This window comes from Pseudochaenichthys georgianus, chromosome 11 (genome assembly GCF_902827115.2).
Source record: "Pseudochaenichthys georgianus chromosome 11, fPseGeo1.2, whole genome shotgun sequence".
In the NCBI taxonomy this organism is placed as follows: domain Eukaryota; kingdom Metazoa; phylum Chordata; class Actinopteri; order Perciformes; family Channichthyidae; genus Pseudochaenichthys; species Pseudochaenichthys georgianus.
The window spans coordinates 23928827-23943715 of NC_047513.1; the positions used below are offsets into that span (position 1 = coordinate 23928827).

General features: G+C 41.0%; 1 protein-coding gene across 2 annotated transcripts; it reads left to right on the forward strand.

Moving 5' to 3' along the window:
* The first annotated feature begins 3257 nt into the window (after positions 1-3257).
* evx1 (even-skipped homeobox 1) lies at positions 3258-5800 on the forward strand. Of its 2 annotated transcripts, none has more exons than XM_034093775.1 (3): positions 3258-3621; positions 4533-4768; positions 5273-5800. In XM_034093775.1, exons 1-3 carry the CDS (start codon positions 3258-3260, stop codon positions 5798-5800), a joined length of 1128 nt encoding a protein of 375 aa, XP_033949666.1. The 2 variants fall into 2 exon arrangements, with proteins under 2 accessions (XP_033949666.1, XP_033949668.1); XM_034093777.1 differs by having other exon boundaries at positions 4623-4768.
* The last annotated feature ends 9089 nt before the right edge of the window (positions 5801-14889 follow it).

Genomic DNA, 14889 nt, shown 5'->3' on the forward strand with positions numbered 1-14889 from the left:
CACTGAAGCAGAGCCATGACTGCGGTCCACTTTCGGCACTTCTGCCGCCAAACATGTGCAGAATTTGGGCAAACATGTTTTTATCCAATGCAATGCATGATCTTTCCTGCCTGTAAATAAAGTATAAAACGGTTCCACAATCAGCAAACTCTCAAAACCCATCCGCTGTCCTTCACTATCTAAAACACACACTATATAAGTGACACTACTGTAAACCCACAAGGTCATTCATCTGTTGCGCAAAACGCTTTCTAAGTGTTATCTCCGGATGATCACAAGATCCCATCTGCCCCGGACACAACCCATAACTCCAAGTAGCAAAACAATGGGACCTTTAGCATATCTGCAGTGCTTCACTGAAAGACTGCACGGTGACCCATCTTTATGGTTTGGAAATCACAACTAAAATGTCGAACTACTATTTGTGTCTTTAAGAAAATATGCGTATACAGCTTCGGGAGTGATCTGCCTGAATCCAAAAAAGCCTTTGTAACATAGGCTACTATATGCACTGCTATAAAAACATTTTCGATAAGGGAAATAATGCACAAGCTCAACCTTATTTTTAACAACCAGGGCTAGGCAATATAAATGAGCAGATTCACGAGTTTTACAGCATTCAACTAACCTTGAACCACAAAGACTAACATCAAAAAAACGCATTAGCTTTTCCTTCTTACTATATTTCCAAATATTTAAAGTGTGTTTGAGAAATTCCTTCATTGCATTTCCAGTTCCTGTTCTTCAATAACAGCATGCAGAAAGATCTACTGTGTATTCGTGCTATTGGTTCTGTCTAAGAAACACAACTCACTTTTTATACATTGGGAGTTTACGTCACTTAATCAACATTCATTAAATCAAATGAGAGAAAGTTGTAAACTAAGGGAACTTTTTTTCTTATATACTTCGAGTTGTAGCTATGTTTGCAAAGCAGCCTCAGATAAAAGTTTGTACCAACTATGCCCAAAAGCAACAACATCCAATCGTCTGAGTGAGAGAGGTTTACTTTTTGCCTTTGCTGGCCAGATGAAAGAGTCGGGGGAGAAAGCCAAAGGAATTTCCCTCAGCTCCTCAGCTGGCTGGGGGAGGGGGCTGCCGCCTCTGGGCCTCTTCCCTCGTTCGGACAGGCGAGGGCGCACAAGGACAGCGGAGGCTACTGGAGCTGCACAGCCTGACTGCATCTCCTGAGAGACCAAATGACTCACTCTCTCTACACGACATGGCCGTCCGAGTGTACCAACAAAACCTACTGCTGCTTAATCTGATCACAAGCCGGGGGGAGAAGGCTGTTTCTAAACAGACCAGGTTATAAAGTAATGCTATTTCACCAAATCATGAAAACATATCGGAGGACAGAGTGGTTAGGGTGTTATTATAAATCATATGCTTAGGTAAGGAACAGGTGCAGGATTTAATACAACAAAGCAGCTTAACTGATCACTAATGCTGCCCTAATATCTTGCTGTTCTTCAATTATACAAAGCTCCCAGGTATAATTTGTTTTGTATTGCTTTATTATATTAAGCATAATGGATAACAGTGAGCGTCACTTGAAAATGTGTGATAGTAAATGTCTCTATCCATAATATTGTTATGTGAAAAGGTGAGATGACCCCCCTAAACAGAAGACAGCAACATATTGTATTATTGTATATGACTAGAAACTGCCTACTCAACTTTGTTTTCTGTTCACATGTAAATACAGTATTTACAATGTCAGATCACAGGATATTTTAATATTAACTAAACTTTGTATTCCCTTTGAATTTGGAAAGGTGCATAAAATGATTTTCTGCAAACAAATGGAAAGAAAACATAATTTCTGATATCAGACTAGCATTTAGGTTGTAGGCACATGTGGTTTTGCAATCACATGTGTAAATGTTTTGGCCACTGAAAAAAAAGTTGAATAAAATGGCAGCCCATTTTAGTTAGGAAGAATAGGAGAGTGAACTCGATCAAAGCCTAAAGTGGAATCAACACCAGAAAACATTCAGTGGACATCGTGGGTACTGCATCCTTTACAATTAATATCACGCATACACTGAACCAAGATTTGACACAACTGTCTCATCCACATGAGATCAGGGAGAGTATATACCTGTTCTCTAAAGACACATGAAGTTATTTTGTGGGAGTTCCTCACACCTGCCACAGTTTCTAAATGTTATTAAAGCCATGAAGTAACTCTTCCTTCATTATGTTTCATAATCACTGGACTATTTAAAATTAGGAACCAAAAAGAATAAAAAAGCCTCACCCATTACTGCTCTTTTTTAAAACCACTGTTACAGCTGCACGCCATTTGTATGTGTGGTTTACAAGTATAGGTAAGGGAGAAATAAGTGCATTTCAGATTTGTTTTTCAAATTAAAGATTACATTTTAAATGTATAGGACATACACACGTGTATATTCCTGATAATAATACAAAAGACAGAAATAATTAATTATGCTTTCCGCCTGGGTGCTGCTCTATTTTAAGATGATGACTTTTAGGACTTCATGTCAAATGGCTTCATATCTCTAAACTCTGACTGCAAGACTTGACCTTTGAGGACTTGACTTGACTCCACTTTAGGTGGAGATTAGGGAGGCACTAAAGGCAAAGAGAAGAGGGGGGGGGGGGTTGCACTAAATCGCGCATATAGAAAAATCACTTTGATTGATACGTTTTATTTTTTTATCATAAACTCCACCATATGCATTGCCTCAGTTGAAACTGGTAAGATGTATTTCAATCGTATACAAATGTGAACATACATCTTTTTAAAAGCTTTTTTTTTAAAAAATCTGAAAATTCTAGATATATATATATATGTAAAAAAGATAGCTAGATACAACGAGATGGATAGAAAGATAGATTTCCATGGCTGCCTTTTATGCCCTCTCTGACACCCCCCACCTCCATTTCGACGCTGCCGTCTGTTTACCCATTCCCAATCAATGCGTGTCGTCATCAGGGGGGGCGGGGGGCATCATGACGACTGGCCTATTAAGAATGACAGCTCCGGAGAAAGAGAGAGAGAGAGAGGGTAAATGGTGATCCCTCCCAGAGCTCCCACTGCGCACTCTGGAGCGCTCCTCTCTCAGGGTCAGACCGGATAGCATCCCCTCTTTTCAAAAAGCCTCTCCTTTTCCTTAGGACTCAATACCCCCACCCACCATCACTACACACACACCCCTCCAACCTGAAAATCATCGCCTTGGTTTTGACGGCTCTTGCGAACACTTTTTTTTAAAGTCGTGCTTGTGATGGAAAGCAGAGAGGAGATGGTGATGCTGGCGGAGGGAGGTCAGCTTGTCAAGAGCGGCTCCAGTTTGTCCGGAGCTATCAGGAGCCCCGCAAGAGAACCGCAGGGGAAGCCGGGCCACAGGAGCTGTCTGAGCCCCGGCGCTGCGCCCTACTCCCGGGACAGAGCGGAGCTGGTAATGGAGGAGAGCGCACGGAGGAATATGCGCGCCGAAATGAGACCAGTTGGCAGGTCTTCGTCCGGAGAGAGACACCGGAGAGATCGTCCCCACAAAGACGGCAGCAGCTCAGACACAGAGTCTGACTTCTACGAGGAAATTGATGTCAGCTGCACGCCTGAAAGCATGGACTACCCCACAGCTAAAGGTAGGCTGGGAGCCGGATGCCACTGCGGGTTTTCTGTGATTGCATGGTCGTGACAATGATCAGATTAAATACCAACGTGCATTATTACAATCAGAAGCGTCAGTAAACACAATGACTCTAAAATGTGCATTTATTATATCTAAAACTGCACGATAAAATCAAAATCCTCAATGCAATGCACTAGCGTCAGTGACATAAGAATAAAACCGCAGTCGGTGCTGCACAGCTGTTCTGTGAAGAGACCAGTGTCGCTGGAAACACGGTGAGGTGACACCCACAATCTTAGACATTGTCTCCCTCTTAGTTTGACTGGTAACTCGTACAAAGCAAAGCCTATGTGTGCATTCATGAGGAAGAATGCAGGATGTTATGTAAACCGCAAGCAAACACCAAACGAGAAGGCCCCTAACATAAGAAATGTTGGGCATCTTCTTGGGCACAATGACTTAAGACTGCAATGTGCGTACAAATGTGTTACATACAACGACAATATTTGAATAGACATTCAGATTATTATAAATAACTAAGTATTTCCAGCTCTATTTACCTCAAACCAAACCGGTGGACTTATGCCAACGAATGACAACAATACAACCTCTGTCCTTATTTTAAAATGATGCTTCATCAAATCAAAATACTCTGAAAAAAATATGAATACAAATATTAGCAGGTAAATGTTAAGAGAAAATGAAGAGTTGTCTGAGCTAAAATTATGTTAGGAAGACCCTTCACAATTAAAATGACGAACAGAGAGGTAAAACAATGAAATTAGCAAGCCTATATAGCTTATTAATTACGAATCGAATGAAATAAATTAAACATTTCGATGTGTTTTGGGTGGAATTTTTTCTTCTGAATGTGTTTTAAGCATGCTTCTTAAATCTGATGAATTATTCTGTATACTGTTTCAGGTCGAAATGGGGATTCTCCAGGTCACCCGTCGGAGACTTGTGTTGACCCGGGAAACATGGTCCAAGGACCGGGATCTATGTCCTACACAGCGGATCAGATTCGCCGATACCGAACAGCGTTCACCCGGGAGCAAATCGGACGGCTGGAGAAAGAATTTTACCGGGAGAACTACGTATCCAGGCCGCGGAGGTGCGAGCTGGCGGCCGCCTTAAATCTACCTGAAACCACCATCAAGGTAAGATGCTTAAATCTCAAAGGAACAGAGCTGAATCAGGCCTCTTGCTCAGTACACGACCACATATTCGAGCTTGTTTTTGGAAAGCTCTATCAAAACGAAATCTCGCAGAACTGCTCATAAAACAAATATTTCTCCAATTAATTTGCACAGTCTACATATAAGAAATGTTGCAAAAACACCACAAAGTAAGCGAAAGACAAACTCATAACCAAATATCAAGAATAACTTATAATATGCAGGATACATGCACATATACATGGTTTAACCATGCACAGGCCTGTTGTATAATTTGTTTTCTGTTTTCAACGAACAAATGCACCTTGTGAGAAATAAACGTCCATATAAATCACAAAACTGAATTCAAGAACTCTTTCTGCATTTCAAGTCGTGCGTAAAAGCAGAAGTACTGTATGAACTATCTGCTTTTGTTATTGTTGTTTGTCTTTGGATCAGTGTGGCCTGTGGTTAATATTTGACTCGGTGTGTCTCTGTCTCTGCCAGGTGTGGTTTCAGAATCGCAGGATGAAAGACAAGCGGCAGCGTCTGGCAATGACGTGGCCTCACCCCGCAGACCCGGCCTTCTACACCTACATGATGAGCCACGCAGCGGCCACGGGGAACCTGCCCTACCCCTTCCCAACCCACCTGCCGATTCCTTACTACTCCCACCTTGGTGTCGGAGCTGGCTCGGTTCCAACTGCCACCCCTTTCTCAAACCCCCTGCGCTCCCTCGACAGTTTCCGGATGCTGTCTCATCCCTACCCGAGGCCGGAGCTCCTGTGCGCCTTCAGACATCCCTCCCTGTACCCGGTTCCGCACCACGGCCTCGGACCCGGAGGAAGCCCCTGCTCCTGTCTGGCCTGTCACTCAAGTCAATCCAACGGCATCTCAACCAGGCCCTCTGGCTCGGACTTCGCTTGCTCCCCAACTAGCAGGACTGACGCTTTTGTCACTTTCACGCCTTCAGTGCTCAGCAAATCTTCACCTGTGACATTAGACCAGAGGGAAGAAGTGCCTCTGACCAGATAAAACCAAAACACACCAGCTGTAGTTATATATAAGCATTTAACATAAGTTTTTTTTTTAACATAACAGATTATATGATCGGGACTGAAACAGCATGAGGAGGTAGCCTGTTAGCAGTGAAAACCATCTTAAATCAGAGGCAAGATAATTAGCCAGATCTCCAGCTATGTGACGCACAACTGATCTCCCATTATACTGAAAAAATAATAATCCCATTACAGAGCCAGAGCAGTAGGCTGACATATGACGACATGGACACAAATTAGATTTTCAGAACATTCATTTGATAATTGACAGAAAGGGGAATCCAGAAAAAAATAAATGTGAGATGGATTGGCGTTAAGTTTTTTATTATGGCATCTCCTCTCTTTACGCGTCTAAATTGACCTACGTGTATTGTTAGTTACGCGAGAATGATGCTTTCCATGTCTCTTTTTAACAAGGGGATTTGTTAACAGACTGCGGCCGTCTCATTATAAAGCAGCTCTCCACACCGGGGCCCTCCGCTGCGGCCCGGCCCGAAATGTGCAGATGCTAGTGAAATTATTAAGTGATGTATATGTACGACCCGGCGATTTTTGAGTGTTGAATTAATGATAATACCAGGAAGGGATCGTTACTGCCAAAAGGTAACAAGGCGCCGAGGGAACGGATTACTACAGCCAGCACGGTTTGAAGAGGGGGGAAGAGAAGAAGAAGGACCCAGAAGAGGATGGAGAGAGAGAGAGACAGAGAGAGGACAATCAAAAATGATAAAATAATAAATAAATAAAAGTGAACATTTTAAGTATATAAAACACTCTTTCAGTTCCCTCCCTTAACGATACAAGAGACAGTTCTTCTATGAGATGAAAATGTGATTAATATATGCCTGTAGGCCTCTTTTTAAATATTTTTATTGCACTGTGGCGCCAGTTTAGTGGCTGAGAAAGCGGACTAATAAGTGACTGTTTGTTTTATTTTCTTATTTTTACTGAGTTGTCCTAATCGTCTAATTTGCAATAAACACTGTCAAAGAATCAATTGAGTATTTTTTTCTAAACGCCTTTATGATTCATTCAAAGAGCCCGTACAGCACAACTGAGAAAATGAGAATTTAAAAACAGTATCTCTCAATAATTCAAACCAAGACAACAGAATACAAACTGATTTAAACTAGTATTTTCTTCAGGTATCTTTTCATTTGGGTGGTTAAGGATTTTCTACACTCACAATTGGTCTACCTCCCCCCTGCAATAATAAAACGAATTTGGTTCTCAAGTGGTTGGTGTCACAACACCAGAGCGCGCCCATATCTCCTGATGGGACCACTAGATTGCCCGTGACAGTTAAGTGGTCCCTGAGCTCCGTTATAGCCACTCATATTTTCTCTCCGACTACTTAATATAGACAAGACAAAATTAGTTGTCTGAAGGTATTGGAAATGCAAAGAGATCGATGATTCGCAGAGGCCCGCCACCAATCTTAATTGGCCGCATTTGACCAGGGCTGCGCAAATTAAAAGAGTTTTCTGCGCGTAATAGCTATTGGAGGGGTGCTGTGGCCCTCAGAGAGACACACAAATAAACATTTTAAACGGTGTTTTACTCCATGCATGGGAGAGATCACAAGTGATTGCAGTAATGCAGTGGAGAGATGGTTGCATTTAGCGTTGGCCATGCAGAGCCCACCTGGCAAAAACGATTGGCCTATTGCGTAATTATGCAGCTATAATCTAACAAGCAAGATTGCAAAGCTTTTTGATTATTATTTGTAGCTGAGATACTGTCCACCAGCCTTAATACTAAATAACAACTATAAAGCTAATTCATTAAGTCCTCTATTAACAACTGTGTCAATGGAAAACGACACAAAAACATGTTTTATATAGAACTACATTTTCATTCTCCTCTCATGCTTTAGGTAAAAGGTTCATCCTAATCAGACAGGACTGCACCCACACACACCGCACCGCTGAGCCCCCCTTCTCCCACTACTGCCTCCCGCACACGCGTTTGATTGATGGCCTTATTAACTGGAGTTCTTGTAAGTGTGACCGAGCTGATTAAAATGCATATGTTTGGAATAATACACCGTTTAAGCCGCCTGGGTCGGGGCGAAACCACAAGGCAGATTTATGTAAACTATCAGCCGGTGTCTTTAAGCCTGATAGGGACACGGGTCATGCAGGAAAATGGCTTTGGTTTGTGCATAATAAAACTGTGCCATAAAAAAGATGAACGAATCAGGCTAGCGGATTATTCAAGAGACGCAGTCTCTCCAAACTTCTGGTTTCATAGCGGGTTCTTTTTAAAGCTTGGATCTGATTTGCACCTGGTTACACAGGAGCAGTAGCACTATACGATCATCTTCTAAAGCCGCGCCACACTGTGCCAGAATGACACATTAAAGTTAGGCGAATTACAACCACATTTACTGAGCGCATATGGAACCCCATTTCCCCTCACTGCATAAACGATATGACTGAATCCTCAACGGCCTAATCCAGCATCAACATGCCATTTAATCGCTGAAAGATTGCGTATGACTGATATGATGGGCTCATAGATTGCGCACATAACACCAATTACATCAGCCGTATAAGATCCTATTAGTGAGAATTGGCTCAGGGCTCCTCAGCTCCCACAACTAGCACAAAGCGTTTTGATAGGGGCGGTGCACTGCAGCTGTCGACCGACAGCAAATTCAAAAAAAGAAAAAGAAACACCAAATGGATCTGTGGCTGCTGCTACCGCTGTTTAAATTGGATTACATCCTAATTTACAGGCCCTTGTCGTAACGCAAGGGGCTGGCGGAGGCGTGGACAGACCAATCACACAGTAATGATGATGAATGGGAGATTAATGCGCATACAAGCAAGACAATTTAAACCTTCATCTGTTTAAATAGGCTTCCAATATCATTTGGAAACGGGGGTCACGTTAAATCAATCGGGGGACGCGTGAAAGTCATTTTCGGCGGCGTGTTTATCAACCTTATTTACGGTGCACCGGAGACAGCTAGCCTATGCAGCTGGAAAATGGGCAGGCTGCTACGTGCTTATGTGACATACAAGAGCAACAAAAACAGAGCAAGATGGATTTCGCATATAAAAGGATCCACTTATTTAGCTCTGTTCAAATCAGGAACCGAATATGTTTAGGGTTTCTGCAGTCATGCTACCTTGTGGACTAAATAAAAAAATCTTTAATCCAAATGAACTCACAACGTTTGTCTTTGTACAGAGATTAACACATTAAAAAGAGGGTATGGATTCAAAGACAGATAACAATAAACCTCGCACATTGAAAATGATATCCATGTTTGAACAAATCCCCAAATCCGGTTGGGATTTAATCATTGTAATTAATTAAATTATAGCCTATCTTCGCCAAAGTTCACAGCCACACACAAGCAGGGCCTATCGAAGGGTTTGACATGCCCTTTTGCTTCACAATTATCTTTCCTATCAGCACGAAGTGGATTAGTATCACAGCGGACACCACACCAGCTCTAATTCGTAGATATCCACAAATGCGAACACAGCAACACCACAATGTAATAAAGGCCGTTGGGCATATGACATCCGCACATCACATTCGGACACGGCATGGTAACAGTTTCAAACAGAGTGACGAGCTGCCCTTTTTTCGATCCGCGCCAGGTAAGAAGTTGTAAAATACTATATTCGAGCGGGGCATAGAGACTAATCAATAATTATTATAAAAAACACATTACATGTATACCTACATTCAAATACATGTTTACAAGTAAAACTGTAGAGGCCTACTTAATAACCTGTACATACATTTTTGATTAAACCATTAAATTAACACAAATTGACGCCGTCTCTGCAATATCTACTCCCCTACCAATTAACGTGGTCTGCTCCTTGAGCTTTTAAGCAGGTGTGTGGCAGTTTAACCGCGACTGCACTTGCAGCCAGGAATACGGAAGAGGTAAATCCGATTAAACATTTCTGCTTCGTTTAGTTTGTTTTTCAAGAAATAAACATATACACTTCATGTCCTCAATCTAAAATATCCATCGGAAAAAGTAAAGCACTGTGAAATGGTCAGCAGAACAAATACACAAGACGAAATCTCCGTTCAATCAAACCTTTGCCTAGGCTTGATATTTTAATCAATTGGCTATTAATCATCAAGCTAAGGTACTACTACTATTTTATAGACAATACATTCATATCATCCTCACTTTTGGTTTGATTTGAATATATATACATGTGTTATTGTCAACTTCAAGCTAGAATTCTATGACAAATAATCACTACTTTTACATTTATTTTAAATGTGAGAATATTTGAGGTTGAATGTAGTCAGCTTTATGTTCTGTATTCAATGTGCTCATATAAATAGTCTGAAATGTGTTGTGGAAAAGATCCTTAGCATGTACATTTCAAGAACATGCATGTTAAAAATTAAAGCATATTGAACAGCAGCACCACTGTTGTTAACATGCAACCATTTGTCTGCACAATGAGAGATATCATTATTTGAAGACTTGGCATGTTTATCTTACTACAGTTTGTACAGACAAGATTGTACCCAAGTTATTTTGCTTTTTTGTAACTATAGTTATTGAGGGCTTTCAACATCTTACGTGTTAATGAGCTTCTGTTACTTAAGGGGAACAGAATTTGAGGGAATTAAAAAGATATAAGACTTGATTTCAGCTCCCCAATCTTCACTCATATTCCGGCTCAGCTCTTGAGCACAAATAGATTTGTGAGTGGCTTGTTGTTGTCCTATTTTAACAACTAAATACATGTTGTGGTGTTCTGTATAGGGCCCTGTAATTTGTACAGGAATATTCATTTGTTTCTCCTTCTGATCTGAATCAAATCGTCAAAATTATAGCTTCTTGCAAAAATGTAACATCAAGTCTTGAATATATTTTAGAAGTTGGTTTGATTATATTGAAATGAAGGGCTTGAACAGGGCTGGTTAGAGTGTCACCTCTTGAGAAACAGCTATTAGGATGATGGGTGGTGAACCAGAACAGTCTCCTGGGGGAACCCTATTTGGATCGAGGTGTTGATCTTTCCTCGTCTTTATCCTCTTAGCCATCATTAGTTCTCGGTTTTGAAGACATTGGAGACTTGGATAGAGAATTCAAATATTTGAGTATTGATTTTAAAAAGCAGAGAGAAAAATCTCAATATATTTAAGTGTACTTAGAGGGTGACAACAGATTTACATTCCTGGGATTTTGCACGACCTTTGAGAAAAAAGTGTGTTTTTTAATTATCGGGAACATTTTCCAAAATATTGGGAAGCTAGTAAGCTAATTATGGAGTACACATGGTAGTACAGACAGTACCCAGACGCAAACAACACAATACAATTCCTTACATACAGTCATTACAGTATGAGCAAGCCGGTGTTTAGCATCATGCTTTATGGATTATGAATCTTAAGCAAAATGTTGATTTTCAGACTGGGTGTTTAAGCCAGCAGTTTTTTATAATTATTCCTAGTTTTCCCAATGTAATGCTCTTCATATTTCACCTTGTACATGGCCCCAACTTCAGTCAGCTTCATAAAGGACTTTTGCTTCCTCCAGAATGAAGCACTTCCTTTACCTTGATTGATGGAGCAGGGAATGAAAGAAACAACGACAACGATTGTATGTGTAAACCCTCTTCATTCACAAATAAATTCACAGGTAAGGCAACTAAATTGTCCTAGTTTCTGGACATATAAAGAAACAGTTACCAGTTTTGGGGGAGAAGAAAATGTATCAAATGAGAAGTAGACAAGAAGACAAACCATATACATAATGTATTTGTTGTCGTACAGACCACAAACAAGAAGGTAACATAGTGTGAAAACTTAAAAAATGTTTCACAATGCAGATAACTCAAACTACAATGCTAATTTAAGAATGAGTAGTAACAATGAGGACAGCAGCTGCACATCAACCTCACAGACTAATGGCATGTCACTTGCTGCCTTTGTTTGCCCTTCATTTCTAGTAATTGGTATCCATTCCTTTCATTATAGCCATCCCTAGGGAAAATCAAAGTATTGAAGTAATCTGAAGATCAGCAGCATACTAGGTGAGATTTGACGGTTTAAATCTATTTAATATTACATTTACAGCAATTTGCTTTGATATAACTGTGTCACAAGGGATATTGATTTATAAAGCCTTTGAAATGTTTGCATTAAAAATTGTATGATATAATTGCAAAAAGGTATTTTGTGCAAAGACCAAAGTAAAAGCACAGGGAAAGCAGGAAATGCAGATTACCTAAATTAATATTGCGGTGATGATGTTGACATAAGATCAGTGTTCCCTGTCTACTAAGGGGGCTATACAGTGGAACTATTTTAGATTACATTCAGCTTTGCTTTTGTGCAAAGTGTCTGTATCCATTTGACCTAGTTGATCACGTACATTTTCTAGTGCGGCTCATGATTTCTCTCTTTCTGAACTGCATGACTCTCCATCCTTTCGTTATTTGCTGATGCACAAATCCATTTGAAAGCTGCAGTCCCAGTTACAGTCCTTACGTTGTATCTTCCTTATCAGCCCTCCATTACACTGATAGTGGTAGAAATCCCTTCACTGCAGCTCAATATAGCAACAAAATGAAATCACTGGCCAGACAGTGTGAAAGAATGAGTGCAGATCGTATAGGCGTTAGGACATCAGTGTGTTTGTGTGCATATACTAGATAGAAAAAAGTCTCTAATGGTCACTACTTGGGGTTGAAAATACAATATTTGACAAAGTGCTACACAGTATAATATATGCATTTTGTGTACATGCATGGCCTTGTTCACCACACATGGAGAAACCCCAGGCTTAGTTTAGTAAGACTGTTCTCCCCTGCTCCTCTGATGTACAATTGTCACTTATTGTCCAAGTAATGGCCACATAATGGCCAAGTGTGACTTTATTGATAGTGCTGGGAGGAGATCAGCCACCAAGGCCTCCCAAAAGTCTTACTCAGCGCTGTGATGATGATCAACTTATTAAATTAAATTGGATTGTTCAGCTGCTTTCCCCCTGAGATATTTTTCTTGTTTTTATTGAAACGCTCGCGAAGCACACCACATTGTGCGATATTGTTTAAAATGATTTAATAAGCACTTTGTTTTATGACTGAGTGTTATTATTTTACAACGCTCACGGCAGCCAATGGCTTTGCAGATCAGTCCAATTCTCTCCACACCTCATTTTATTTTACTGCACGCTGTACACTTTACTGCTCGGCATCGGCGGTGGCTGAAGGCGACAGGAAAAGTTTTGCTTTTCTTTCCCAGAGAAATAGCAAACAGACTCCAGAGAAGAGTGGAAGAAAAAGCATGTTCCCACAGTCTTATACTGAACTTGCTTCACTGAAAATGTAAATGTCCCCTCTGTGGGACGAATAAAGGTATTCTGATTCTGATTCTGAAGTTGTATTTTACAGTGGGATTTCTGGTTGAGACTGAGGCTTATTTGACATCTTCTGCCATGATCAGCTCTAAGGTTTGACATCTGTGTGGGCCATTGGAGTCGGAGTGTGTATGCCTGCTTGTTGGTGTGTGCGCCTGCAGAGCACCTCATTGCTGCCGTGATGTATCCTCATTATGCCTACGTCCCATGACCGTCACACCCAGCCTACTGGTCCTTTCCTGGGGGATTGAGGTGTCTGGGCTTCCCCTTCTCTCTGCTCCTCCATCTCCCAACCCCCTGCCCTTCTGACTCACACACTCCCATCCCCCAACCTGCACTCAGTGTGAAGTGCTGAGTCGTCCTGCTGACCTATGACTGGTGCTGACCAATGGCTGTGGTTTGGCGATGTTAACTGAACATGAAGAGCTTACATTTGAGGGTCAAGTGTAATGACCTCAAAAGAAAGATATTGAGAGAACAAACAGGATTGGACCTAAATAATTTTTATAGAATAATGTCTGATAAGGAAATTGCTTATAAACCCCTCCTAAAAATCGCAATTGTCCAATCATAGCTTAGTGGCAAAGCTGATTTCTTTGAATGTTAAATGGGTGTATTAGATGCATTTGATGAAGGATTATAAGTGAAGTGTGTCATGCTGCCTTGGTGATGTCTGGAAAGCATGGAGGTGTCTGGCCAACACATCCTCACTCCCAGGTCGGCCTATGTTGACGTTATGTCAAGTCCCCTGCCACCTTTTTCCAACGCAAGGGGGGGGGCCTTAGAGTCCATTTTCAACGAAAGGGGGGTGCCCTTAGCGTCCATTTTCAGCTTTCCGGGATGTCCATATGCTCCTATGGACGCTCATGGAAGCACGGCATTCGTTTGTGTCGACTGCCCTTAAAGGCAATGAGAGCGTCCATTCCCATTGGATAACGGAGAATTGTACACCCGGAAGTAAGTATTCCCCTTACTGACGATTGATTTTACAGTGATATCTGCACTACTCATCGACTAAAAAACACCAGATTATCCTTGTTAATTACACAACATTGATTGGTTTAAATTGTGTGCAATGCTTTTGTATTTTTCCCCTTCGATTCGGAGAAACAAATCTTTTTTCGGAGTAAAGGATGGCAGAAGACACTACACTACCCAGAATCCCCAGCTATCGTTTGGACTACACCATGTGCTCTGTTTGACATCACGTGATCTTCAAATTTCTCCCTGCAGAAAAAAAACATGGCCCAACTTCGTTTTATTCTCGGTGTAAAATGCCTATTTTAAAGTTAGTTTGGCCATTAAAATGCGTTTTGATGTCATTTGATGCGAGAAATATGAGTTGTTATTTCAGATGATGTGTGCAGTGGATGTACATGATCTTTAGTTTGCTAGTTATTACGAAGATTACTTCAGGAAATTGCGTCCAACGTTTTCATTGTTACCAAGGTGATTGCTAGGGACGCTGCTATCGATATTATTTCTGTTATGTTGTGTAACTGTTTAATGGTGTTATCTTTATTGCTACCCCCTTCCCGGCAATGTATAGTGTTGGTCCACAGCGCAAACATATTAGTTTAACAAAATCTACATCTAAAGATACGTTATTTTCCCCTGTGCAATTCCAGTCTCACATCTCACAGCACATCGTCATTAACAAATACCGGAAACAGACCGAAAACATTTTTAAAAAATAAAATAATACC

What these genes read in the sequence shown, in the direction of transcription:
- evx1 (XM_034093775.1), top strand. Translation starts at nt 3,258, where the DNA reads ATGGAAAGCAGAGAGGAGATGGTGATGCTGGCGGAGGGAGGTCAGCTT. An exon ending in GGACTACCCCACAGCTAAAG is followed by an intron (nt 3,622 to 4,532) that starts GTAGGCTGGGAG and finishes ATACTGTTTCAG; the next exon opens with GTCGAAATGGGGATTCTCCA. An exon ending in TACCTGAAACCACCATCAAG is followed by an intron (nt 4,769 to 5,272) that starts GTAAGATGCTTA and finishes TGTCTCTGCCAG; the next exon opens with GTGTGGTTTCAGAATCGCAG.